The 26,363-nt window shown below is 45.3% G+C and overlaps 1 protein-coding gene across 5 annotated transcripts in view; it reads right to left on the minus strand.

Annotated features, from left to right (window-relative positions):
• Nucleotides 1–26,363, minus strand: part of rptor (regulatory associated protein of MTOR, complex 1) — a 126,197-nt gene that overhangs the window by 66,212 nt on the left and 33,622 nt on the right. For all 5 annotated transcript variants that reach the window (XM_029246691.1, XM_029246692.1, XM_029246693.1 and 2 more), the window contains 4 exons: nt 17,749–17,907; nt 16,276–16,422; nt 10,128–10,303; nt 2,859–2,918 (listed from right to left, as the gene is read on the minus strand). In XM_029246691.1, coding sequence (XP_029102524.1) covers nt 2,859–2,918; nt 10,128–10,303; nt 16,276–16,422; nt 17,749–17,907 — 542 coding nt within the window. The remainder of the gene's footprint in view (nt 1–2,858; nt 2,919–10,127; nt 10,304–16,275; nt 16,423–17,748; nt 17,908–26,363) is intronic.

Raw genomic sequence — 26,363 nt, forward strand, 5'->3', positions numbered from 1 at the left:
CAGTGGTCTGGCTCTCACCAGCTCAGCTACAAGCTGCTGTTGAGCAGCATTGCTCAAAACAAGAAGGGGCAAGAGAATCTAGAATGACCCCGATATCCCACTGGATATACCAGTGAAAAAAACCATAAAAAGAAGACACTATGGCTCTGTTGTCACACTGTTCATAAGATTCTTGTGAATTTGAGTACAGGTTTGTCATTGCAGCCTTTTTACTACTTTTATGTTAGGGCTGCTTCTCAGCGGAGAAGGTGCAGGACCTTGTGCCATCCAAGGTGCAAGAACATGGTAGACATCAATATGGTCTGCTGACTCAATTAATCGCCCGAGCTGCAATCGCTGATAATTACTTCTGGGGCTACAAGCGATCAGGTTAGATCACAAGCTGACAGACTCTCAGCAGGAGCGAGGGAAGGGAGGAGTTCTCTCTACCAAAAGGGGTTTTTCTTTCACTCCACAGGGAGTTGAGGCAGCTGGGTTACCGAAGGGTGGGGAGGAGGGTTTCGCGGCACAGGAATGACGATGAGGAGTGGCTTGATTAAAGTTGATAAGGTATTCTGGGGACGGGTAGCAGGGAATAACAGAGTGCCTTCCCTGGCTGCAAAGCACAAGGGGGGGAGGTCGTCATTATTTCTAAGGGCCACATTGGGCAACTAATGCTTGGCTCAGCACTGCTGCACTCTGTCGCTTCACTCAACACACTGTGCTCTGCATGCAGCTGAGTGCTGCCTGCGTACATCTGTGTGCACTCACATAGTCTGTGACGGTCGCAAAAGGAAGTGCACTCTTCCTCTCTGGTTTCTGTGGGACAAGACCACGGTTCCTGTGTAACCTGGGAACAAAATGCTTTCCAGTGACTTATTCCTCCTGCAAATACTGAGTGACACCTGCTAATAAATAACATTGTAGGCAGTCCCACAGGAGCAGAGACATTAATTCCACTGAGACACCAAGAATGGAGGAGGACAGCATTTACAGAAAATAGTGGTCTGTTCATGCACTGTTAGGTCCTGTCGGTGCGCAGCAGCTGAGTCACTGAACTGAAGTACACAGCTGGTGTAAAAGGTGCAGGCAAATAGCCCCCCTTTGAAATGACCCATTCTGATGGGGCTGCAGAAAGGCAAGCTTCGGGGGGGGAAGACCAACGTGTAATTCTGTTTAATGTAATGCGATATTGTAATAACTGTATGGTAATTACTGTAATTTCATTCATTGCTTAAATGACATAAACCTAAAGCAACTGGTCATTTTGTCTAATTAGGCAACTGCATGTTTTATTGGAGCTACTCTGGTTGAATACTTAATTGAAGGCTACAGCAGGGGAACTTGAACGGGTGACCTTCAGCTTACAAGTGTTTCCTCAACCAGTATGGTAGTTTCTGCATGAAAATTGTTGAAAGAGTCAAGGATCTGGAAAGGAAGGGATATCAAACATGTCCACACTGAAGTGAGAAGTCATCAGCTGAACACAAGTACCGACAAAACACCCGCTCAGCAAGATGTGCGCAGGAAACTGTCCAGGATGCTCTTCCAGTCCGCTTATTTAGCTACTTAATGCTCTCACTGCTGACTTGGCATGCGCACTGAAGTGCGCCATACAGCAATAGATCACCCTAATGAACGACAGTGCACTAGGCAGCGCTACGTGCATTGGGGGGGGGAACAAGTGTGCTAGGCTATAGGTGATGAAGTTGACAAAATGTATTGTGGCTTCCTCTTCCACTGTACCTGAGAGTACTCTTTCCTGGGCAGGTATTCAGCCAAAACCATTATGTGCATTTAAGTGCATATTCCCTTTGGATGCTTATGTGATAGACCCCTCATTTTAACCTACGGATGGATTGAGAGAGAAATTCAGAAGTAATCCTTTTATACATGCTGCCAAGAGAAACTGTAGACTGAGCAGGTCAACACTTAAAGCTTTTATCTGAAGACTCAAAGGCCTTTCCTTCCTCTGCTGATTTCTGAAGTCCAGCTCAGGTACTGGCAGCATGTTGTGCAGTGCTATTCTTTGACATCTCCCCCCCCTCCACTATCCCAGGTGAGGGAGAGCAGCAAACACCGAAGTGATGCACCACATTCCGGGAGCTAAGGACAGATGCCCAATGAGTCAAGACGAAATCACAAAGCATCAGGCGTAGATGAAACACCTGCACTACAGCTTTGAGGATGGCACATGCATCCTCTACCCCCCAGCCACCACTGTGCTGAACCTGTGTTTAGTACACAGCCCCACACATTAGATGACAATTCCTGTGATGAGAAGGGGGCCACAAGGCCCTTAATACCACCTGCTGTTTGTCTTCATCTTGACACTCATTTCTCTGCAGAACTTGATGCTTCATAATTAAACTCCAGAGGAAGACACAGCTGTGTGAGTACCGTATGTGTGAGGTGGAAAGAGAAAAGTGGGAAAAGGGAGTGTGATGGCGTCCTGTGCTCCATTAACATGCCTTGAGTTTTTGGGAACTTGTGTGCAGTGTGTGACACTCTCGACATATAAACATTTCATTCTCAAGAAAAAAAAAAGAAAAAAAAAATTAATTTTAAATGAGAAACAGTCTATTTTTTCCCCCCGCACATCACAAACATATATTCATCATCTAAACTTGTCTCTTAGGCCAAGAGGCAATAAGTTCTCAATAAGCAGTTAGCAAGAATCCTGCAGTTTATTAAAAAAAAAAGAAAAGAAAAAAGATTATTCTAAAACTGTCAAATATGGCTTTAGAGGCTGATGAAGTGAAACTGTGGAGGGGAAGGCAAAGTAATAAAAGAGTAAAGACAACAGAAACACAGGGGAAAGCGCACAGTGAGGCGGGGCATGGGATGGCTGCCAGATCCTGGCAAAGAGCGGTACCTACTTCTCAATCAGGTCCAATGTCACCCCTGGCACCAACTTGGCACTCTTCTGCATACAAAACCTGCAGAGAGACCAAGAAGGCCGTGGTGAGAGACGCAAACCACAGGATCAAAAAGCTGCAAAAAATGTAGAGGCCCAGATGGCATGTGGGAGGCAAAAGACACACACAACATGGGCTACTGAATCATTCACGATTCCAAACGAGACAAGTTGGGCTGAACAACTTGCTGAGGCATAAGAGATGTAGGTTAACACACACACAGTCTTTCTCCACCTTATGAATCCACCTCAACAGCTAATGAGTTACTGAAAAATTCTTTGTAAGATGAATTCTCACAACTCAGAGAACTCATTAGTTTCAATGGTAAAAATCTATCTGCATTCGCAATCCACAAAATGACACCAATTTATGCTACAACGTCACAAAATCTCATCAAAATTGACACCATTACCTCAGTAGTTCACATTAGTTATCACTGAACAAGGCAATTTACTTTTATTAATTACTCTAATATTATATGGCTGGCTGTCTTCACTCAGCTATTGCAAACCACACCTCACACAGTTTAAAGACACCATTTTCAACTGAATTGGTGAGTCCGTAATGCCAACAGTGTGTGAATGTGTACATGTGTATTACATTGTTCTGTTGATGACACCAAGCCATTACTCAAATAGGCATATCTTGGAGTATGACTATATATGCAATAATGTAAATATAAGAACTATGTCAAATGAGATGCAAAGAGCAGGAAGAAGGGGTGGAAGTACGTAAACACGGATGTCTCAAGAAGGTTTAATGATAGGAAGAGCAGGTTAAAGAGAATGTTAGCACTTTTTAGGATCTTAAAAAGCCTTCCTGGGCACTTAAAAAACACTGTTTGCTAATATCTGGGGACGAAGGTGGACTTGGTGAAAGTGGAAGAAATCACAGAGAAAGAATACCTCTGTGTGTGTATCCAACACAGTCAACAAAACTCCAGTATCAGATAACACATCCAACACAGCTGTAGGTTCTTGGGTTGAACGTGCTGTTAATTTGTGACATTTACATATGTACAGTAATAGTGTAGTGTTAGACAATGGCTAACTGTCTCACTCTCCCTGGACAAACTCCTCTCTACAATGAGGGAAGATTCAGATTGGAATTCTACTGAGGACGAGTAGATGTCCTGCAAAACCATTATAATAGCAACTCATACTCCACTACCTGATACTCACTTCCAAGCGTATGAACAGGGTCTTTGACCTCTATGCATTCGCTCAAATTGTGAACTTCAAGATGCTATCTGCCCACTTTCCGAACTTCCCTGCAGCTCAGCCCTCTGGCACAGGCTGGAAGCACTGCAGACATGGGAGCAGCTGCAGGATCTACGTGCTCTGTGCTGGTTCTCCTACAGAGGCTGGGCGAGGAGAGCAAGTGATGCTCGGCAGGATGTAATAACGAGTGAGGGAAGGAAGTGGGTAGGTGTTCAGTTCACTTCCTTTGTCAATGAACTGTGAAGTATTTCTGGTATGTTGCCAACTTTGGATTTCTGGTTTCCCTTAGCATATTTAAAGTATGGGTGCTGAACAGCAGGTCCTTCCCAGGATGACAGGACAACTGAGCTCAACAACAATTCCAGGTTGGCCTAGGAACAGGGATGAATATGGTACCCCCTACCACACAGCACAGAAGAAGCAGCCCAACAGGAGGATGAGAGCATGCTTTACAGTAAACGCAGGGGGAGGTGGAGTGCTTGGGAATTTCATACAGGAGGACAGACTGAGTCAACGCTGGAATCCAGAGGAATGCCAAAGTTAAAATCCAGAGGCAACCACCTTCAATCATCTGCCCCAGTCCACTGCCCAACTCCCTCTCTATCAAGCAGTGAACAAGGCTCCAACAAGAAAGACATTCCGCCTCTCCTTCTCTGCATTCCTGACCTTTGAACAGAGCATATACCATTAGGCTGTTTTGTGATCATGCATTTTACACTTTGTGCCTGGCATACTTTCACAACTGTGTATCTGGACCGCTCTTTACCAGCACCATGCAACTCCTCCTTCCCTAAACTACTGCACAGCCGAGTATCCCTGTTAACATACTACTATCCTAGGTTTTGTTCCGTATCAGATGGAATTAAATAATCTTATGTGACAGTCAACAGAGAGGGATTTGGAGGAAAAGGTACGAGGGCAACATATCGTCACAACTACAAGCCATACGCTGCCAGAGAAATGTGGACATGTGTCCAATAGCAGCGTCTCAGTTCATGCAGCAGTTGCACAGGGTTATGTCACAGGGGGCTGGCCACTCAAGAAGAACAAGGAAAAGCAGAGAGGGAATGATAAATAGTATGCAATGTTCTTCTGCTGAAATACAGCACCTGGAGGGGAGAAAATACTTTATCATAAGTCCCCCTCAATGACACCATTTCATTACAAGACGATATTCCTTAACTTGACAGTTCTCTGACACCAAGCAGACCGCCAGTGCCAGTCGCAGTCCGCAGGGATGGACCCTCGCCCAGCAGTGTGTTCTCTGTTCTCACAGTCCTCCCTACCTTGAGTCAGAAAGCACCACTTAAATAAAAAAAAAAAAATCAGCACTGTTTTGCCCGCACCCCCTCCGATTCACAGCACATCCCCCACCTTGGAGCACCGGGGAAATCCCTGAAGACAACACTCCATCAGTAACGATTTTCTGCTTCAATGCTGGTGGAAACTCTCTCTCTATTCGGCCTGTACATGCAGTTTCCTGAGCCTATGTGGAACCGCTATGGAAAGCAAAGGATGCAGCCATCAGGACAATGCTTTCGCCAAGGGATTTCAGACTATTCTATCCTATATATAGAGACTCTATATTGCTTCTCAGTTATTTAACCTTACCAGCTAAGTGGAGGTCTATTCTGATTGAACCAACAGGGTACCCTGGGCTGGAAATAAGAAGGGGGTTGGGGAAATCAGGGGACCTGACAAAGGAGAGCCTTGAGCACAGTCATTCCCACACTTAGCACGGAAACCAGGGACCAACAGGATCACAGCATGCAAAAACTATGGCTGGTAGAACTGTAGGGCGCAAAACTGGAGAACCCATGGGAGCAACTGTAGCCACCATTTCACCTCAGACACCAGTCACAAAAGCTCAGAAGGCATGAAGGGGTCCACTGGTGCACAGAAAGGACTCCACTAAATCAAAGCAGGGAGCCATTTGCTCAAGGCACTGGGCCGACTTGTTTCGAGGTCAGCAGAACCCACGAGCGCTGGCTTCAGTAGTGAATGATACATAAAATCTCCACCACTAAATTTGATTTAGAGCATTCCCTGAGTTAGCTAAGCTTAGAAGTCCATTAAAGTGTTGGTTCTGGGTTGATGGTTTTCCCAGGGTTCAGAGTACAACTATGAGGTACAATGAACGAGGATGGTGGCACCAGCACTTCAAATTATGGGGTTTATCTATTTATTTCAGAGCACATACAATAAAAAAAAAAAACATTCCAACTGAATGCTTCATCTCACATTGTGCAGACCAAGTCATTTTCATCTTCTGGACTGATATTACTTCAATTAATTGTCAAAATGGAATAAAAAAATAATTAACAAATATTACTAGGATTAAGCTTTGTATGACAAAGAAAATCTCCCCGTATCATTTTAACGGAATGTGAATGGAAAGATCCTGTTCAAGTAGTCCATGAATTAAGGACTCCATTTAAATATTATGGATATGCATTAATAAGGTCTGGCTGTGCCGCTAATGACAAACAATATCCAGAGATGAGCTCAAAGCAAAACACAAATCAATTGGTGGAAACTGAACACGGCAGGTCTCATAACACTGAATGTCACCCAGCTTACAGGCACCTAAAGAAAACAGCATCATCTACCGTTAAATGCTCCAACAGAGAACGTGGGTGACCTTGTGTTGAGCCCTTCCCCAGCTGCTGCCCCCTCACCCCCCCCATCTTGCTTTGGCAGCTCTCTCATCCTCTGTATTCCCTGGCTTTCCCCAACTGGAGAGGTGCCCACGTCACATCTAGCATCCAGCAAAGCCACTCCACTTTGTAGTGCAAATGCAGGATGACAGACAGAGAGAAGGGGGGAAGAGTGTGTGTGTGTGTGTGTGTGTGTGTGTGTGTGTGTGTGTGTGAGAGAGAGAGAACCCTGAGGAGAGCCAACCTCACAGTATATTATCGGCTCCCACTGAAAACACTCGGGTCAGGCGGCAAAGGGAATTCCATCCACCACACTCAAAAGCTCACAACATACTACATGAACTGTTGTCTTTCACTCGGAGGTGCGATAACAGTTTTAAAAGAATCGACAACTTCAGAAAAGCCCAGCAGACACGTTTTCTGGGCTGAAGGTACAGGGTTATACGCGAGTTCCAAAGGAGTCTGTCTTCAGTGCACATAAGGCCTGCCTCTCAGATGTACTCTGGAAGCTTTAACTAGTAACTCCTTCCCTGTGATGAACAGACTGTTCCACGTGTGTGTATTGCAGACTGGACTGCCAACCTGAGGCCAAATGCCACTGGGCCTGACCCACATGCTACTGTTTCCAGAAAGCCATCTTCATTTTTTCATGATAAGCACATGCCACTGGCAGCTGACATGAGAGAGGAAAAGATCCACCCCAAGCTGTCCAAGTGCTACATAGCTAGCTAGACACACACACACACACACAAACACGAGGAGGATTATATCTTATCAAGTGCACAAATTAGACTGATTTGGAATAGGAAGTTAAGCACAGTGTGGAACTCATTTCAGTCAATGAAACTCACTGTTGTTGGGAGAATTGTGGGCCACGCTACCCGGACCCAAGGAAAATCCACTCTGGGAAGAGTACGGGCAGCACTCGGGCTGGGTCCATTTGGCATAACCCGAGAGCAGACACGGGAGGAGGAGGAAGATGCTATTTCCAGCCCCTGTCATTCCCTCCCAGACTAATTGCCTCCAAAACACCAATTACATTTGTCTAATTTGGCTCGCCAATTCATACACTAATGCAATCGCACGAGTGCCCTTAATGCGTATTAGTCCGTTCGTATCCAAGCTTGCGTAATTTGGGGAATACAAGGATGATGAAATCATGTCTGATAGGCATGCAAGATCTGTAGCTGCAGCAGGATTAAAAAAAAAATAAAAGCACCGGAGGTATTAAGCGCTCTTCTGTCCTCTCACTTGCCACCCCAGACTACATAGTTACCCAGAAATTATTCATTTGTTTTAGATCACTAGGGATGCAAAGGGCAGTGAGCTTAAAGCTGGCCCATTTTTGTTCAGTTCCAGGAAAAAGCACTTAGGGAACTACGGCAAAATTAAGACGTTCCGGAACTGATTTTACTACAAGGAGCGTGACGATACATATGGTATTACAGTTTTAATAATATGCTATCAAACCACAGGGAACTTGGGTAACTACAATATTCTGCATTTTCAGAAATCTGCAGCGCTTGAAGCCCAAGGACAGTCTATACTTAGATTTTTAATTGAGCAAATTGAATAATGGAAAAGTTCGCCATCCTGAAAGCAGTTTTTTCCCCAATCATACAAAGTACCTGCGGATCCACTTGCAGTAATCCAGTAATAAACAAACAACCATGTGGCCTCAACATCCCTGTGACTTGTGTAACATCCGTCCTTTAGCCAAGAACGGGAGAGCTGGTGGCGTAGTGGTTAGAGCTACTGCCTTTAGACCCAAAGGTTGCAGGTTTGAATCTGACATCTGGCTGAAGTACCCCTGAGCAAGGTACGTACCGTAAAAATTGCTCCAGTAAAGAAAGAGGAAAAGAAAAATTTACCCAGCTATAATAAATGGGTAAATAATTATAGGTAGACTAACATTGTAAGTCACTTTGTAGGAAAGTGTCAGCTAAATGAATAAATGTAAATATAAGAAGTCAAGGCCACAACCTGCAAAAGTTTTTTCCTTCTTTAAACTAGTGGAGTAAAGGAATCTTCTAGAGTGTGATTTACAGAACTAACAGCAAAACGCGGGTGAACGTTAACGGAGCTGAACCATTCCATGTTGTGAACATCAGGTTATAAAGCTTTGTAATTGTTAATTATTTAGTGTAAAATTTAAATGCATGTATTTTTTATAATTCTGCACAGAAGATTCTTTTACAAATACTTTAAACTTTCCACACACCCATCTAACTGGGAAAATATGTAAGAGCACTTGTCCTTAATTCACCCAGATCATTTATGTTTTTTAAATTAATTTTATGAACAGCACAAGGTTAAACACTTAAAAACTTTGGTGATGTACATATTTTCAGAGGGAACTTCAGGTTTAGAGAATAGCATTAAAATACATTTCTTTGGCACATATGCAAGAGCAAATCAGCCCATGTTCTTTAAGTTCATCGATAAAGGAATTTGGTTTGTAGTTAAACAAGACAACAGATTTAGGCAAATCTCACTTTTTTGTTAAAGGTTTTCGAACAGCGGCGTGAACCCCATTCCAGTAAGCTTGGATCATATTACATTCCCAAAAATAAATGTATCAAAGTGCCTGGAGAGGTTTTACGTGTAAAACGCAGCTGAGATATCCCCCAGGAAAACATCCAACAAAGACATGCTGCGATAAGGTAGTATTCAGTGGATGAGCTCCAATTTTTGATTCAGGATGCACAGGGCAGTGCAGGCAGGAAAGACTTTAGCACATATACAGTAGATGATCAATCATACTCACTAAAAGACAAGTCAAGGTCATGTTCCCATGTTTCCCACAATAAAGAGTAAGAATCAGTACCAACACAGTACCAAAAAAGGTGTATAATGCAGATATGAGGGTTGTAATAAAATGACATAGCTGTAGGTACTTATAGAAGCCCATGTTTGGTAAGCCAAAATGTTCTCTTCGGGAGCTGAAATTTACCGTTGTTTGACATTTAAAAAAAAAAAAAAAAAAAAAAAAAAAAAAAAAAGAAGATATTTTGACGGCCCTTTAGACAACCACTGAGCGCAACAGGAGACCGTAATGATAGTCCATTCAGCATCCAGGGTGTCTCTTAAACATCTCTCCAAATCAAATTATTGTTGAATATGGCAAAATTTGCAGATAAAGATGAAACTTCTGAATGAACATTAGAGATCTTAACAGTCTTGGGCAGCAGGATATATTGCTTTCTGAAACTTTTAAAGCAGTGATAGGGACTCATTGCTCCTGCGTTAACAAGACTTAGTCCAGAAGTGCATGGGAGGCAGACAACCACGTACATGCGCATGCAGATGTGCGTGTTAGTGTGTGCACACATGTACGGGGGGAGCAGGCTCACCAGCGTAAGGCCACCCTGATGGGTGTGGTCAAACAGGAAGTGAAGAGGTCAGCTGGAAGGTCAGGGTTCATGGGGAGCAGTTCGCTTGCTTCGCAGGCAGCCAGCTGGATGCAGTTCTTCATGGAGGGGGGCAGGGGCATTTGTGCCAGTGGATGGTTGGGGTTGATGGCAGCTACCTGAGCACAGGCAGAGGAAACAACATGACAGGTCAGGGATATACTTTTGCGCATCGTGATATTTGTCTGAGCGGGATCCAGCGGAGACACATGCAGGTGAAAATTTTTCGCACTTCACCCCTTCATACTGCTACTTTTAGCAACAGAAAGGATTGCACGATGTCGTCTCATGTCCACTTCCTTAACCACTACTTCAGACGTGGCCCATTCTACATTCGGAAAATAAACTGAGCACTTTCCTGCAGGACTGAAACGCACACCCTATCGAGAGAGAACAAAGTACAAAAATATCTATGCAAGATGCAGAGAGACCACTAATTCAGTATCATAATGTATACATTATGTATACAACTCTTTACCAATAATGGAACAACTGATCGACAGTATCTGAGTATAGAATTCTAAGTCCTCTGTGCCTGTTCTGCATTATAAGATTCAGTGAAGAGCTACTCAACAATTCTGCGATAAAAGATTTATCTAGTTACCTTAAAAATATCCTCTTTAGCGAAGATGATCAATATCGCGCGCGCCCGCGCCCACACACACACACACACACACACACACACACGTTTGTATTATACATTCAGCATAAGCTTGTCTGGATTCTTTGCGTACACTCAAAACTCTATCCGTGAACAAATCTTTAAGATGACTGCTAGACCATTTGTAACCAGATGTGCGGCAACAAATTATATAAGTCAAGCACATCCAACAAAAACATTAGAGAAACGCTCCTTGCAAACAGTTTTCAGGGACGGAATATTCCTAGCATGGAAACTGGGCATGCATGCATTCCAACAGCAAACACAGGACAACACCCAATCCAGAGAACAGGGTCATCTGTGGAAGCATCCATGTCAACCTGGCTTCAAAGGGCCCCCGCCAATGACAATGCTGTGGGTCTTCTTCCATGCAGAGCCTTTGATTTCCAAAGAGCTAACAAACATGGCGCAGGTGGTTGCATTGCGGACGAAGAGGAAAACGGTTCAGATTGGACAGAGGGGCCCTACACAGTGGTTTCAAAAGCTTTTGTTTTCGGTACTTTTTGCGATCAGGGAAGCGTGAATGGATGGTGCTACATGAGATCAGTTTAAGAGGGGGGAATAAAGAAATCCTAATCTCTCACTTACGACGTGCATCCCACTAGACAGAATAAGCAAAGCAGACCACGCTTCTAGTATGTTTGAAGGTGGCGGCAAGTTCTGAGCTTCATTACAGCTATACTGCATTCCAACACAAGGGAAGAACCATACAAATGCCAAATGTGTCATACACACATCAGTTGGGGACTACACAACAGCAACAGGGAACGTAACAGTGGTGCATTACCCGCAATCTGACGCAAGGCATGCTAAATCCAGTATAATTGGTGCCAGCACGGAAGTAAGGCAACACTTCACCTAGATTTCTCGAGAGAGCACACTGTCAGCGCAGAGCCCAGCACAAGCTTTCCCCCTGGACCTCCGCTGACAGGTACTCCCCACCCCACCCCCTCACTTCCCACTTGCGCAAACAAACCGAAGAGGAAACCTGACACCAGGTGCTCTATCGCATGACATGTCATTAAGGGAAGAGGCGCCATCAAAAAATAATCACATTTACCTCAGAGTTATTAGTCAACCTGTCTCACATGGATTCTTGAAGATAATTCTATAAAGCTTAACAGCGAAAATGTCAATCAGATTAATGTGAAGTAAATCAAATAACAGCACACTGGGGGTAATGAATAACAGCAAGAAGGCAGCCAACTTCGGGGGGAGAACTCCACAAAAGTATGTAAAACTCCAAAAGGACGTCAACCACGAAGCAGACTCCCAGGGGGATGCTGAGTATCACCATATTTCAGGGGATCTGGACCTTTCTCGACCAAACACCCAAGTCTCCAGGCATTGCGCATTTCCTCTAAATGCCGAAATAACACTGACAATACCAAGGCAATATTTCTTACTTCATATTTCTTACACACACTGCACAACCAATACAATGTGACATCTGCAGCTATAGCTTCCTCTGCAGAACCTCCCAAAAAGGGGCTTGTCGTTTCCTGTGCGTTCCAGTTCATTCCTCCTTATTAACATCGATATTTCGAGCATGTCCCCCTTTCCTGAGCGACACGCTGCTCTCAGACAACACGGTGCAGGCATCGAGTGGCAGCTGCGACAGCGCAGCAGTGAAGCGAAGGTGAGACACATACTTGTACCCTGGTGTCTCCATTGCTTCAGTGCGGTATTCATTGCTTCATTGCAGTACTCCAATTTGAACACTGCCACTTACCACAGGCGATGACTATAAGCATAGTGCTGTAGTTCGCCACTAGAACAACCAGCTCATCTATGCCTGAGAAAAATACGGTTGTTTAATTGGCCTGAACGTTTTGACGGATACTAATCCCTGACACCGGTTCAGCACAGGACGCGCGCATTCTTCCCACGAGGCACTTAGACGCAGCAACAAACATTATACCGTTAGTAGGCGGTAACAGATTTGTGCTCTATATTGGGCCCACGTGGTCGTTAGCTGCGTATCAATGATTCATAGATCCTGGAGCTCTGGTACTCACACTGCATGACAGACATCTGCTTTCCTTCCATTCTTTTGCCTCTTCACTTTGCAGGTAAATGACAACGACAATACAGTAGGAAAAAATTGACCGGCTGGAAAATGACTCAGGCCCCCAATTTTCAAGTCAAGGGTACATTCACTTGCGGTCCAAAATCCTGTTCACCTTCAAAAACTTCTCCATTGTCTTAACATCTGCGTGCTGCAACAACTGCTTATTTCCCAACTCTGAGGTCACTGTACTTTAACTCCGCACCTGATGACTTTGTGTTAAATTATGACGATCGTAGAAACTCTGGCTGCCGACACGAAACGAAACAACACTGCTCAACTGAAAAGAGGCAGTCCAAAGTGTTGCCACTGCGGGATAGCAACATGGTCTTAACCACTCAATACCAAGGTGTTCCAGATTCACAATGGTGAAAGGAGACATGGTGTACTGGAACGCAGTGGCTGAGCATGATGGATGGAGTGGGACTTCCACAGAGAATTTCTCTACTTGCATCTGAACACCACTATTGTGTACCAGCAGACTCATTTCATGCAGATGGAGTCTTCAGCATGCAAATCATTTAGATGGTCCTCTCTGCCTGTTCAAACTAGTTGCGGTCTCTTATTGCACTGGCACTGCATTCTATTAGCTGACTATCCTTTACATCAAAGGCTTAAATATGCTGAAGTCTGACTTACAGTGCAATCTTTGAACAAAGTTCTGCTTCACCATCTCCACTGGTCTTGTAGTGCACTATACAACCCATCCTCTCAGCCAACAAAACTGCTGCAGTGTTGGGAGGGCAACTATTACCAGCTGACGTCCCTAAGTATTTGCGGCACGGGCCAACAGCAGACCAAGACCGACTCCATGCCAGGACCCTACGGGCCACTTATCGCTAGCTGCAAAGCTGTTCTTTAACAAAGATGGACCTATTGCTCACCTGTGCACTTCCAGACTACTGTCTTGTCTTTTATACTGTACAAATAAACAGCTTCAATTCCTGCAACAAGTGTACACTTGCAACTGTGATATTTTTGGTGGCATACAAAGATATGTTTTAACAAAATGCCCTGTGCTGGGTGTGTACTGTCCTCAATCGTAAAGCATTTCGCTGTTAATTTGAGAATTCCTATCCTCTATAAGTCACCACCGATAAGACCACCTGCCAAATAAATGATAACAACACTAATTCTTCAGAGACAGGAAGCGAGGGCAGAGAAGGTCAAACAACTGAAAATCCATCACAAGGGTGTGGTGGCAGAGTTCTTTATCAAGCTGTCAGTGCGTCTGGGAACACAGGCACATTTTCCAGCCCTCTCCTCCCTCCACTGCCTAGCTGACCTTTATTATAACTACGGCTCAAGACAGCTCACCTGAGGGAGCGCACACCTTGACACAAAACATGATACAAAGCAGAGGATAGGTCCTCAAAGACGAGATGTTCTACTAAGATGACAGTTGTACGGAACGCATGCGAGGAGCTCCTGGCTGTCTCAAGCGGATGTATCGAAACTCGTACGTGTGTGTATATATATGGAGACAGGGGACTGTCACACCGTAGCGGGGGAACCATGCCACACTAGAGCCCTGTCTGACATGTATTTCCCACTCCACTCCACTCCCTATCTACTTCTGCAGTCCTGCTGACGAACTGCTTACAGCCTGAATGGGCACATAAACTTAGGTGTAGCTTTACAGTTTAACAACAACAACAACAAAAAAAAAAAGAGAAATCAGAACACAGATATAGTGAGACAAAACAACTAAACTTAGAGCTTATTCAGGTGAAGACACCTGAAAACTAACACCCTCTGGTGTTCCCCAGCAGCTTTTTTCCGATGACTGTTCAAGCAGTAGGAAAACTAAGCCTAATACTGGTTTTTGAACTAATCGCAACACTTAAAAGTATTAATGCGAAAACCTCCTTCATTATTCTGTAAGATAAAAAGACTGAATTATGGTCATCAGTTCAGTGCCTGATGCCTTTACATTAAGTGTCTTGCAGAATTTCACTCATTTACAGCAGGGTATATTTACTGGGATCATTCAGGGTAAGTAGGGAGTGGGAACTAAACCAACAACCTTCGGCTTACACGTCCACGTGCATAGCCGTTACAATAACTACTGAAGATTGTTGTTGATGTTAAGCGCCACCAAGTTATTGTCGACCGAGTGACCATGTTGAAAGACCGCTTCCAAAATCTGCTCTTTTCTACGCGTGTCCTTTTCTCAACCTGACAAGCGTATGCATCGAACGCTTTTAGCACGAAACCACGGCGCAAGTCAGCCCACTCTCCGCGCCAGCAGCCCTAAGCTGCTACAGAAGCGTGTTCTCAGTCTTTGAGGGAAATCCCACTCCAGTACTCACCAGTACCTTCCCATCACAGCACAGGTGTGAGGGAAAAAAAAGGGGAGAACTACCCTGGGGAAGTCAGGAGTCCTGCTCTCTAAGTACACGAAAAACCTCACTGTTTTTCCACATAATCTAGCAGCATCTCAAACTTTACCATGAATCATTAAACTAGGCTACAGCAATGGAGGGTGCTGTTAAAAATTCAGAAATGCTACAGTGCAGAATAAAAAGAAAAGGGAAAATCCAAACAGAACCAAACCTCATGATTAATTCATTCTACTCCAGCTGCCCAGTTATCATGTTGAAGCACACAATATAACTGCTGCAAAACTATTCACACTGACATAGTAATTATTATTATTTAATTTATCTTCTATGCCTTTTGTAGACACTTTAGTCAAGAGCAACAGAAGTGCTCTGTGGTAAGAATTGACATTCATGTGGCCTGGCAGAGAGAAAATCCCACATTATGAGCCTTTCAGATGAGTGGATTTCCATCTCAAGGAGTAATGTATCCACTGCTTCCACAAAAAGGTCAGAACTTCACCGCTTGGTAACAAACACCAACAAACAAAAGCACTTGGTTAGCCAGGAGAACGCCACACTAGGGAAACAAGTGTGAGGTGAGCCTCACTGGTCACGTGAGGGACCGACAGGCTCAGATATAGCCTGGTCTCACAAAATTTTGTGGGCTTACGTGGACGAACAGCTCCTGTACGCGTTGTACTCAGTGCCAAGGCCAAAAAAAAAATAGCCATAAAAATGAGCCCACACGGTCATGGCAGCAGGAGTCGAGTGCCAGTCCACAGTGACGGACAGTTTTGCCTGCAGCACTTGATGCATTCGATACCACAGCCCTGCCGCAGACAGCGATTGGGATTCCCTCCGGTGAAAAAGAACCTGACTGGAATATTTATGAGGCAATGTGAGGGATGCCCACTGGCTGTCAAACCTCCTGCAAGCAACAACATCAAACAGTGATTGGATATGGAATCAGAGCAAGCCTAAAAGTGGATTTAAAAAGCAGCAGACATTAATGGCACTGTGAGAGAAGACCCCACCCACCTCCAATTCCTGCTCCCGCTGCATGGCAAACTGCTTGAAGGACTTAACAATGATACCAGCGTTGGAGCAGTCGTACACAAAGATGGAAGGGCTGCCCATCCAGGTCTGCAGGTCATAGATGGAGAGGGGGATGTACTGGGTGTAATTCTGTAAAGAGGAAGAGGTTGAGGTGAGTCACAGTATGAAAACGGTCGGTCAGAACTTGCTGTCTGACAGTGGTCAAATCACCAGAAAGGACAACATGTAAATGTCATGGGGGGGGAACAGCTGGTTTCTAGAGGGACCCTGCTGTTGGACCCCAGAAAAGGCACTGAATCTGAACTGTTCCAGGAAACGCTTGTTTAACACAACCCTGTCTAGGAGTGGGACCTGTGACCTCACCAGCTGTTACACCATGTGCAACCCGCCACTCGTGAAATGCTCAATTGCTAGCATGGTCACTGTGCCACAATCATTCACAAACAAGACATTCTGTGTTTTGCGCACGTTCAAGAAACGGGCAGTGTCACAACGAACGAGTTTACAGCCCATGTCCTGTACTCGTCTCAGAGTTTGTATTTGCACTTTATGGTCTCTGGAGAAACGACATTTCGTTCCACTGTACACAAGAGTTATAAAGAGGAATAACAAAAACCACTTGAACCTGAATCACGATTCAATGATGCAGCAGAGAAACACTGCAGCACACACACAAGCACCAAGTACACAATAGTACTACGGGCATCTGCATGAGCTCTTCCATTTGTCAATTTAAAGGCACAGTCACAGAAAGACGTACAACAACGTGTTTGGAGTAAAGAATTCAGCATGATGCGTACACTTCTGCCATCACAAACACCGCAACTGCCCTTCAGGATAAATTTATTCCCTGAATCACAGCAATTACAGAACATTCAGTAATTATAATCTGTGTTTATCACTGACAAAAAAAAAGTTTAAATATTTTAAAAGAGTGACATCATATCATTTCCTGCTATATCCCAGAGGGGTTTACTGGTGACCGAGAGACCTGAGGTGGCTAGGCAAAAAAGGCAGGAATTAAGGGAAACATCTGTTTGAGAGAGACTATCGGTTCAGCTTGGGGTTGTGGGGACATGGATTCGTGGCCCTGTCTGAAAGATGGATTAAACACATGGGTGAAGTGTGGGAACAGTTCGGGCAGATACATGCAGAGCCAACTTGCGGCACCTCGGAAGCATTCAGTAAAAGACGGAGAAGGAATCCTACAGGGTTTAAGTACCCTCATCATAACAACACTGTAAAAATATTTTGGTCAAAGGGCAAAGGCATGACCGCCCGCCAGGTACACCTCGATTCAGAAAAATCCTGATTTCTTGCCCTAGTTCAGGAGCCGTGACAGTCCAAAACAGGCTCGCCTACGTATTGGAGTTGTGTGCTGCCAGTGACCCAACCCACCAACCCTGTGACCCAATACTAGCCCAGTCCCCAGAGAGGCTTGCATCCCCGTCTTACTTTGTTGAAGACCCAGATCTCGCCATTGACAGTGGGCCGGGGTACACCATGGCCATTGTAGTGGAAGAGGACGCGTTCCTCCTTCGCATTGCGGCGCAGGGAGGTGCACAGCTTCTTCACCTCATCCACAGTGGGGTCCAGGCTCTGCTTGTAGCGAGCCTGAAGAGAGGGAAGGACAAAGGGTGAGTCACAATGTCAATACAACAAGCCAATGCGTCTAACAGTATTACAGTGCGCCGCTGCCACCTCAGCCACCCACGCCTCAACCTGTCCAAAGGGTGTTTCATTCAAACCGACTTCATAGTGCTGGCTATTTGTTCCTTTTCTGAAGCAGCATGGCTGTATGGAACAGAATGGAAAGGAAAAAAACAGCAGAAATCGTTGGTTTCGGGCATCACTTGCCAACATACGGGTGAGCATCTGGAAGAGGGAAAAATCAACACACGAGGGAAGGACATGCATCACCCCAACCAAGGCCTCATATCCCTTGAAACAGTCACTCCACAGGCACGTGACCGACCTGCACTTTTTCATTCACTTTATTAATACTGCTTCAAAGACCCATATATGTAGGACATGTCATCTCTCCTGTGTGACCTGGAGAAGGATACCTTTATTAACATAGCTTCCAAAAAGTCGGTCAAGCTCCTCTTCTGACGCAAACTTAAGCAAAAGATTCAGGCTTGGTCTCCGTACGTCACCTCAATCTCAGTAGGGAGTGGAGTAGAAAGTGAGAAGTGTTTGACAAACGTCGATGTCCAGCCATTGTCACTGAATGCTCTCTTAATGGCTCATCTTCCTGGTCTTTGTAATTCAAGGATGTCGTAATTAAGCCTGTCTACCCTGGGTTTTAATTAGACACGCAGATAAGGCCATGGCTTTACTTATATTACCTCCGTCGCAAACAACACCGCCCTACTTTTTAAACAAGCATTAACTCACTTTGTGCTCTTGAGCAAAGGAGTCTGTAATGAGGAATGACTGCAGCACTGAGCCAGCTGATTGAACCGGATTCAGCATTACATTACAAAAAATAGAAAAACAAGGAGAGGCACTTAAAGGAAAATAGTTTTTACTAAACCATTTTCATTCATGAACACATTTCACTAAGTTCTTCAAAGCTCTGTCAAAGCACAAACAATGACCAAGGTGAGATCTTTTGTGTCTGGTTTCAATATGAAAACCAATTCCTAATTCAAGGCTCACCGATTCTACCTCCTCTCCACAATCCAGCGGTAACAATCAGGAATGTCCAGCACTCGGCTTGTTACGGAAAAGTAAGAACTGCTACGCAAAGATGGAAACCAAAACACGCCACATGCAGTGTTCGGAGAGGATGGGGAAGTGGGGGGTAGGGGTGCAACAGTCCATCATGAGAGTGAAATTTGTTGAGGCACCGACAGCCTCTACGCACACTTTCTCTTCAATAACCCCAGGTGGGTGAGAAATGGATTTCTGTTGTAGACCCTGATCCAGAGGAACCCAAAGTCTTTAAATTGCAGGCCCTCACAGAGGTGCTCTCATGGCATTTGCCTTCTCACTGTCAGCCAGCTAGGAGAGACCCGACTCCTGTCACTGTTCTCCAGTCCAGCAAGACTCCCCAACCCCTCCCTGGTGGGTGTCCATACAGTGAGATGTTGCATAACTGAAGGAGAGCTTGAGTACTGAGCAAGTCATCACCATTGTTCAGCGGCCCCTGTAGTTCAGCTTTCATGTCATACTCGCCCACACCCATATGAAACTCCCCACTTCCCCATTGACGACTCTTCATGTAAATCTAAGTAAAACAAACACTTGTTTCAAAATTACACAAAGTACTGCAGCCTTTTCTAATCTAAAACTCAGGCTAACAATGAATTTAGACATGCCCTAGGCTTCTACTGTACCAACGCAAACCCTGTGCTCTAGGGCAGAAACTTCCGGTGTGATACAACAGTGAGTGACTCAAGAAGAAACAACAATGCTGTGTAGATTGCGCTATTCAGCTATTGTCACTGCAGTCATCCAAGGACTCAGCATTCTGCCTGGACTCAGTATGGGGGGGGGGGGGAAGCTGTTATACCTTCTGGGCAGCAAAAGCTGTGATGATGATTTTTTTTAAATATTCTGAAAGCAGACAAGCACTCTTTGTGATACAACCACTGCACAGTTTAATATCTGATCCACTTCTGCTTTTGCACCCTGAACCTTAAGCGTGAACACAAAATGTCGACTGGAAATTTCACCAACCCCGAAACATCCCCGATTCCTTATCAAGGGCAGCATGGAAATGCATTATTGTAAATTGTCAGAAACTTGAGGACGATGGCATGTTGCGGCACCTTTACACGCCGAGCTCTCTGTAGTCCAACGGACGCCTGCAGAGACCACACGCTCACACTGTGGAGAGGCAGAATGCGATTACACAGTGAGGCCTGCAGATGGAACCCCTGTATCCCACTAGGGCTCCTGGAGAGCAGCACAAGCGTGCGCGCGCACACACACACACACACACACACACACACACTATACATGAATGGGTCAGGCGAGGGCCAGTGGCAGCTGGCACTCTGCCCACCAAGGGGTCCCTCTCATGTCACACCTATCATTCAACTCTCCATCAGTCAGACCGAATTGGTCCGTCTCTCATCAGGCCACACATGTTAATTGTGCTGAAGAAACCATACATCATTATGTCAGATCCTTCAGCAATTTGTTGCTGTTCCAGACCTTCATCAACTTCTTTTCATACAATTTCAAGTGAAACCTTTTATACAAGGAAATCAATTAATTTCTATGGCTGCCTTTTATGGGTTCGGAGATGAAAGTTTTTAAAATGTAATTAAAATGACACGGAACCTGTTCACTTTCCCTAAACACGGCTGCCCTGAGATCATGGAACCATCTCGTCTCGTATTCCGTTCACAATGCTGAAACAAAGTCAGTTTCCAGTAAACCAATTATTTCATTTCCATTAAGAATGTTTTGATATGCTAATTTGTATACTCCATTGACTCAGTGTTTATTGGGCCAGAAACCTGAAAAACAATATACAATGTCACGTTTTCCAACAAAAGCTCTTCCAAAGCAAAAGTGTACTAAAGCCAGATAAGGCCTTCATCCATTTGCACTTCAGTCACATGATCCAGGAGCATTATACTTTGTGAAGCCCTTCATGAAATTTCACCTAAGACACCAGGGCAGGTGGTCACAGCCATGGACTGAGGTCGTCTTGCCCTTTGCCCACATCTTGGTAAAGAGAAAGGTGCTGCCAATGAACACAATCTTCTCAACGCCTAACCACACACGCTTACTCAAAAGATCAGACTTCTGCAGGAGTTCTGCATCAACGGGCTGTATCTGGCATGATTCTCCTATGTGGGGAACATTCAAAGTCCAGGGCAACTCTACTGATCAATGCACTATTGCCTCCTTCAGGTGTGACAGGCACCTGCAAGATCTGGAAACCATCAGGGACAGGTGTACCACGCAGCACAATGTTACACGTACCATATAGAAGAAGAAACTGGACAGTGAACTCTCTAAGCTGCCAAGAGCACAGAGGACAGCCAGGCCTGAAGCTCAAGTGTTCTCATTTTGAGAATGTGTCAATATCCAATCAAAGGGCCTTCAAGTGGTGAACTGCACTTCTTCTGTTCTCACACATCCAACAGTGCTGTAGGAGTTCCCCACTCTCCACTCCCCAGTGAGATCGCTCTGGTCACTGTGCTGATGTTATGGAACCCTCCGCTCTGGTCGGGATACCCATACCTGTCGGACAGGGTACGGTACACCCCTTCCTTTTCGGTCCTTTACAGAAAAAGGCCAAACACTTCTGTCTGGACAAGCTACAGTGAAAAAGCACCCTGTCATGTCAGAGCAGCCCTCCGAGGAGACACACGATCAGTGCAAATAAATGAGCACATTCCGGAGGTTTCTACTACAGCCCAAGATGGTCCCAGAAGCTGTAAAACTGGACTGCAGGCAGCTTAGAACCAGTCTGTGACCCCTTGTCGATGACATGCCTGCTGATACTCACAGGTGAGTCTCACTGCCATTGCTCACCCACTGAGGAATCTCACACTGACACACACATCATGCCAATACCACACATGAACCAAGGACCATTGCACTAAATACATCAGTGACATATTCCCACAGCTAATGTCGTGGCGTTTCCTCAGGATATTACTTTTGACAGTGTAATGACACCAAAGAAACAAAGACCACAGTCCTGAAACTGTATTCATAGAAATTTGATACTTTGCACTTAATCTGGATTTCTTTCTTTTTTTTTTTTTTTTTTAATTTAAGCCTTAAAAAAATCCTGCAAGATTTATCAAACCATGGATTTTGAGCATACAAGATTTCACTGTAAAGCTGATGTACATTAAATCACAATCTTCTCCAGAATGTCCCTCACACGCAAAAATTTAGGATTAAACTGCCAGAAAAGTCAACATCTTTCATAACCAAGAGACACCGGCTTTAATCGCAAATGGTGTGCAACAATTTTTTTTTTTTTTTCTCTTTTCTTTCTTTCCTTCAGGCCCTTGACACAAACACATCAGGACATACAGACACCCACCCAGATCCATGTCATGTGTATCAGTGCATTCAACTACAGCAACTGAGTGTGTTCCCTAAGGGCTGAAAATAACATTTAGAGGTCAGACACAAATCCCACCCCTGCTGAGACCTTTTAATGTCACTGAAGTTACTCTGGCCTTCAAGAATGACAATATTGTAGGATACATGCAGAATGACAAAGGCGTTCAAAATTAAGTGCATGTTTAAGAAACATTCGTAAAACCATGTTTTGATGTTCTAAAGTTTGTTTTTCCCCACGTTTAGTTCAACCATGTATGGGGGAAAAAAAAAAAAACACGCAACTTGCTACTTCCCCTTCTGACATTATTACACTAGAGCTTTGCATAACAAACAAATTTCTATAAAGCAGAGAGATGCCACCTTCTGAAAAGGGGTTCATTCTGGATGACTGAAAAATGACACCCACAGTTAACCTTGACCCGACAAAGATGAGCAAGCCCTGTACTTTCTGGAAGGATGTGTGGTATATATTACGCAACCGGAATCTACTCAACAGAAGGCCACAAATCTCAGATGGACTCATTTTGAACATGCTGCATTACCCTGCTATTCTACTACTTATCTCAGTACTTCTGCAGGAAGATTATTCTGACTGAAAGGAAACATTTGTCAATTTAACAGGCAGTTTGACCATTTTATACCACTGATAAATAATCACGTGCACTAAAACACTGAAGTAATCCCAGTGATACCAAGGCAAAGCTCTGAATCATCGTTCCTTCTTAGGAGGAATCTGTGAGAGTGGGAAGGGCTAGCTGCACTCTGTGGTGCAGAAGAGTGTGCAAAACCACTGAAAGTGTAGCAGGGATTCCCCAGGGCAGAGGTGAGCGTCGTGCTTGGGAGTAGGCCACTGCCGCCTGGCTAGGGTGCCACCAACCAAGCCCGGGAGCAGCTGTGTGCATGAACACAAAGGCACAACTGTGCAAATATCTCTATATACTAGAGGATGTTGTACTGTGAAGTACCAAGGAGAAGTACAATTGCTCCTGGGAGCAAGAGTACCCTTGGCTACCTCACCAGCACCTTGGCAGTGCCAGGTTGCCATGGCAACTCAAGTGCTGTGAAAAGTGTGCCGCTGCAGGGCTCAGGTTGAGTTGGATAGAACTGCTTCTTTTCCAGCCTCACACAGCTAAGGAAGATCCCAGAGAGCTCCCCCTAAACCAGGTACGATGCAACGTCTCATCATGCATGTAAAAACATCTGTGCTCCGTTCATGAGAATATTCGCGATGCGGTACTGGCGTCACATGACACACAAGGCATAGCATGAACGATGGGGAGGTAAAAACAGATGAAGGCCCCATCCACCAGTGACGATTTACAGCTCCGACTTGCACTCAAAGTCTTCACTTCCACTACATTAAGTTCTTATCCATGTCTCTCTTATAACAACAAATTTTCTGTAGGAATAATAACTGCCATTTTCAGTGCAGTGCTGACAAGAGGGGGGCCGTAATTTAATACTAAATTCGAATGTAAAACTCAAGTCCCTTATAATAATTCCATTTCACATATGAGCTTGCTCAGTTTCCTCCCTGTCACCCAGCAAAAAGTAGCCTGGTTCTTCTGAGCTGACAGATCTTCACTCGGAGGTCCGGTGTGCCACGTCAGCCCGAGGCCAGCCGAACCAGCTTATAATTACTTCCTTCCTGCGGGCCACGCAGAAGCAGACAGAGCAGGAGGCCTGATAAATGAGCAAATGCTCAGAGGAACATGCAAAAGGTCACATAAGCTGCACGGCAGCACTCAGCCAGGCTCCAATTAAGGGGGGGGGGGACGGTCACCCTTTGCCCCTTTGCTGCCATGGGACCTGGCGCGGGTCCCCTATTTGAGCATACCCATGCCACGCTGAGCCACAGCCCACGATTCCCCGGAGGGGATGGGGCGGATGGATGCGAGGACATGTCACTAACCCCTACCTACACATATAGAGAGCTCCAGTCAGCTTCACAAAAAGCATTAAGGGGTGGATGATGGAGCTGCTCTTCGCTCTCCTCCCTGGGCAACATGCTGGCAGCATGACTGTGGCAGTTGGCCCCATGCTGCAGCAGGTGCTGCGATGAGCCATAGCCGGGGCTGTCAGCGGCAGCCGGACAGCGCGCCTGTTCTCGTGACTAAGTGGTGGGATTATGTAAACAGCAGAGTGACAGTGCACTGGGCATGTGTGTGTGTGGTGCGATAAAACTGACTCAGCATGCACACACACAGACTGTAGCAAAAATGCACAGTTAGCACTGCAAGGCTATGCAGCAGTCGGTGGAGTGACCCTCTGAAGATGCGAGCGCTGCGTTGGCCCACACGATGTGACACGCTTCTTGAACAAGTTAGGAGCGCCTATCAACCCGTGTGTTCGACACGATAAAACCAGCTGTGATGACTAATTTTATGCCGTTATACACGGGACAAAATATAGCGCACGACTCTTACAAAAACAAACAGACAAAAGTCAAATAATGCTTTTCTTGCTCCCAAAAATTTCAAAGACCACACATTTTTACTTCCAGTAAAGCTCAGCTGAGGTGAACATCACCATTCTATGGTCAACATACCACAAGGTGTGGTGCAGAAAGGATGAGCTGTACATTCTGGGAGCTGCCGATGCTTAGCCACCCCCCTCGCCACACCCCACCCCACTTCTCTGCGTCCGTTTACGGGTTGCCAGGATTGATCATTGGATCCGGCGCCCGAAAGACAAGAGCGGCAGTATTGAATTAAGCAGCGGCGGAAGGCCCTGGGGGACCTCTACGGCCGACATGCATTTAATGGAGTCGGATATGTTCTTTCAAGGAGCTGGCATGTTTCCTGAAGCAGGCATCCTTCAGGCGCCTCTGACGGCACACAATTAATCAGCTGTAGATCCCCGCTGCCACTTATTTATGGGCAGAACACGAAAGGTGAGAGCGCTTTCACCCCCAAGCCCCGGTTTTCACACCAGCCTGCCGTAGTCCTCTGAGCGCTACCCAGGTTGACTGACACCTTGTGCCTCAGCACCAGGGTCGCAGGACAGAGATGGCGCAGCAAAACTCGCCTTCCTTGAAATGCCATCCTTGCTCCGCGGCATCAGATTTCAGGAGAGTGCCCAATGCCACAAGGATGGCTCCCTCAGGAAGCTTCACGTAAAGTACAACAGCCAAGTTCAGACTCGCTTCTATTAAAAGAATTGCCTGTTCCTTTTCCGACAGATCCGTTTCCTGGCCACTAGATTTGGGGAACTGAAAATGGAAAAATCTCTTCCCACAAAGCACGTTTGCAGACCGCTTCCTGGTCGCACTGTAGAACTCACTTCGAAAGCCGACATGACGAACAAATCATTTAATTTCCCCTCTTAGGGGTTGACGGTCAAGATGTTGTACATCTCTTTTAATAAACTCGTGTCACTGTCACTTCAACTGCTGACATTTCAAACCAATGAAATTCCTCTAAATCGTATTAGATTTAAAAGCAGACAGTGCGTATAAACCCTAATCAGTCCGAGCAAAAGTGGTACAAGTTGACGTGACTCTCTCGGAGAGTCTTGGCGCGAGCGGAGGGAGAGCGTGGGCTGTGGAATGTGGGCTGGTGTCAGTTTTGGAGTGTTCTAGAGGACAGCGGCCACGTGAGACCGTGACGAGTGAGAAGTGTGGTTCAGGAACAAGTCAGGAGAATAGGTGCACAGTGAAACAGACCAGGAGTTGGAAAGGGCGCCGTGTAAAGGACAAGGTGAGGCCTGGCCTCAGGACCCACCTATAGAGCAAAGAAACAAACTGTGACACTATGACAAGACTGGAGAAGTAGGGAACCACACAGGGCTACTGGAACAGCTTAATGACCTTTGTCAGCTGAAGGCTACACATAGTTAAATCTTATCCTTAGAATCAATCCTTTTTATTCATTTCATTAATTTTACATGGCCAAGAAATCCATAGGCTAATGTACTGAAAAAGTGTATTCAGATACTGTCACCCACAAAATTAACTAGGGTTTGATCAAGACCACTTGTCATCCATTTTTTTCCCCTCACTCAGTTCTTTGTTCTACTGCATTCCT

Source organism: Scleropages formosus, chromosome 20 (genome assembly GCF_900964775.1).
Source record: "Scleropages formosus chromosome 20, fSclFor1.1, whole genome shotgun sequence".
Lineage (NCBI taxonomy): Eukaryota > Metazoa > Chordata > Actinopteri > Osteoglossiformes > Osteoglossidae > Scleropages > Scleropages formosus.